At 44.1% G+C, this 1,650-nt stretch overlaps 1 protein-coding gene across 1 annotated transcript; it reads right to left on the bottom strand.

Annotated features, from left to right (window-relative positions):
• Positions 1–528: 528 nt before the first annotated feature.
• On the bottom strand, positions 529–1,414 carry LOC141823817 (uncharacterized). The gene is made up of 4 exons (XM_074711043.1): positions 1,319–1,414; positions 1,120–1,239; positions 655–1,046; positions 529–571 (listed from the first exon to the last, which is right to left on the bottom strand). Exons 1-4 carry the CDS (start codon positions 1,412–1,414, stop codon positions 529–531), a joined length of 651 nt encoding a protein of 216 aa, XP_074567144.1.
• Between the last annotated feature and the right edge of the window lie 236 nt (positions 1,415–1,650).

The following is a 1,650-nucleotide window of genomic DNA, read 5'->3' as shown; positions in this document are numbered from 1 at the left end:
CGAACTCATACCAGCATTTACAAATCATGATTTGATGTGATTGACAGGTATAAAAATGGGTGTGCATGAAATTTAGGGATCGTTGATAAATGGACGGGCATACGGCAATGCTACCAGCAGTAAAGATCCAAAAACGTTAATTAATGAGAAAAACAAGAACCCGAAATTCCATTTAACTCGATGCTTTATTGAAAACTCAATAAAATATTATATGTAGTTCATAATTGTGGATTTCTGTTAACAATAGATGCAATAAATTGACAATATTGATAAAACGTAGGATGTAAAATGGCAATAATAAAGTATAGAAGGAATTTTAATAGCAGTTATGAAAATATTGAAAGCAAAATAACAAGATTGAAGTAGTTAAAAGATCAATAATTTTTATATTCCTTGTCAATAATTTCTAGTCCAAGAAAAAAATTTCAAAATTATTTGCATAGGTTTGATTTCGTATTGTTTTTGTTAACCAGTCTGATCAAACTTGCTCATAATTTATTAAGAAATGATGCTCTTACTATCATGCATCTATAAAATTGCAACTCGATATCGAAGTCCAATAACAGAATCTCTGTGAATGATAGGGAACAACCAAAAACCAAAAGGGAAAAATGCAGATGTGTGCAAGAGAGAAAAGAGAAGAGTGATTGGTACGCAGTTGATTTCAGGTAGGTGGAGGGAGGTTGGAGAAAATCCCGCCGCTCTCCGCCGTCGATCACCGCCGCCCAAACAACCAACAAGTTGATCGCGGTTACCAGCAGAATAAGGAAACATATGATGCCTATTCTTACCTTCATGCAAAACACTGAATCCCACCGCGGATCTTCCTCGCACCTCGTGCCTTCTATCGCCTCCAGCAGAGCGCACAGAAGCGTCTCCGATCGGCTGTTGACGCCCGTCGATTCCATCAGTTCGCGCAGAGCCTTCCGCAATCGATCCACCAACTCCTCCGGTCGAATCTCCTTCTCCGCCGCAGTCCTCACGATGATGTTGGAGGATCCGTGAGATCCTTCCTCCTCCGATTCGATCTGCAAGGGATGAGAAATCTGCACATCACAAAATAGGGAAATCAGCGAGAAAAGGAAAATTTCGAACCAGAATTAGGGGACTCGAGCTCACCTCCGTCGGATCCTCGACGATGCTGCTCGCCTCGGGAGAAAAATCCAACAGATCGCCGCAGTCGTCGAGGGTTTCCTCCGGGACCGTCGAGATGGGGAAGCTCAAGCGTCTGGAGACGACCTACGGCGAGTAGGCGACCAAAGGCGAGTAAGGGAGAGCGAGGAGAGGAGATGGAAGAGATCAGGGTTCGGGGGAGTACCTTCGGAGGCAGTGGAGGGGTTTCCTTTGGCCGTGCGCCTCCGTGGATTGCCGGCCGCGGAGTTCGCCTCGGGGTCTGGAGGGCGAAAGGCTTCATCGCTGTCGGTCAAGGCCGGAGGGAAAGCAAAGCGATCGTAGCCAGTTCGTTCGAAATTTGAAATCCTTTATATAGGCCTTGGTCAACATTGGGCTGGGCCTAATGTGGATTCTTTCATAGGCCGTTCTTGGAGCAATTTAGACACAACTTTCAGTTTGCCCCTATAGTTTATCAACAATTACGGTATACCTTCCTTATTTTGGAATCTAAAATGATTCAGATTGAAATGAAAAAAA

Source organism: Curcuma longa, chromosome 3, assembly GCF_044706935.1.
Source record: "Curcuma longa cultivar G26 ecotype Majalengka, Jawa Barat chromosome 3, ITB_CL_G26_1.1, whole genome shotgun sequence".
NCBI lineage: Eukaryota > Viridiplantae > Streptophyta > Magnoliopsida > Zingiberales > Zingiberaceae > Curcuma > Curcuma longa.
Note: the sequence above shows the minus strand (reverse complement) of the source record. Positions and strands in the feature narration are given on the sequence as shown.

Coding starts and splice junctions, on each gene's coding strand:
- LOC141823817 (XM_074711043.1), bottom strand. CDS start 1,414: ATGAAGCCTTTCGCCCTCCAGACCCCGAGGCGAACTCCGCGGCCGGCA. Junction 1,047..1,119: donor TCGTCGAGGATCCGACGGAG/GTGAGCTCGAGT, acceptor TGTGATGTGCAG/ATTTCTCATCCCTTGCAGAT. Junction 572..654: donor ACCTACCTGAAATCAACTGC/GTACCAATCACT, acceptor TATCATTCACAG/AGATTCTGTTATTGGACTTC.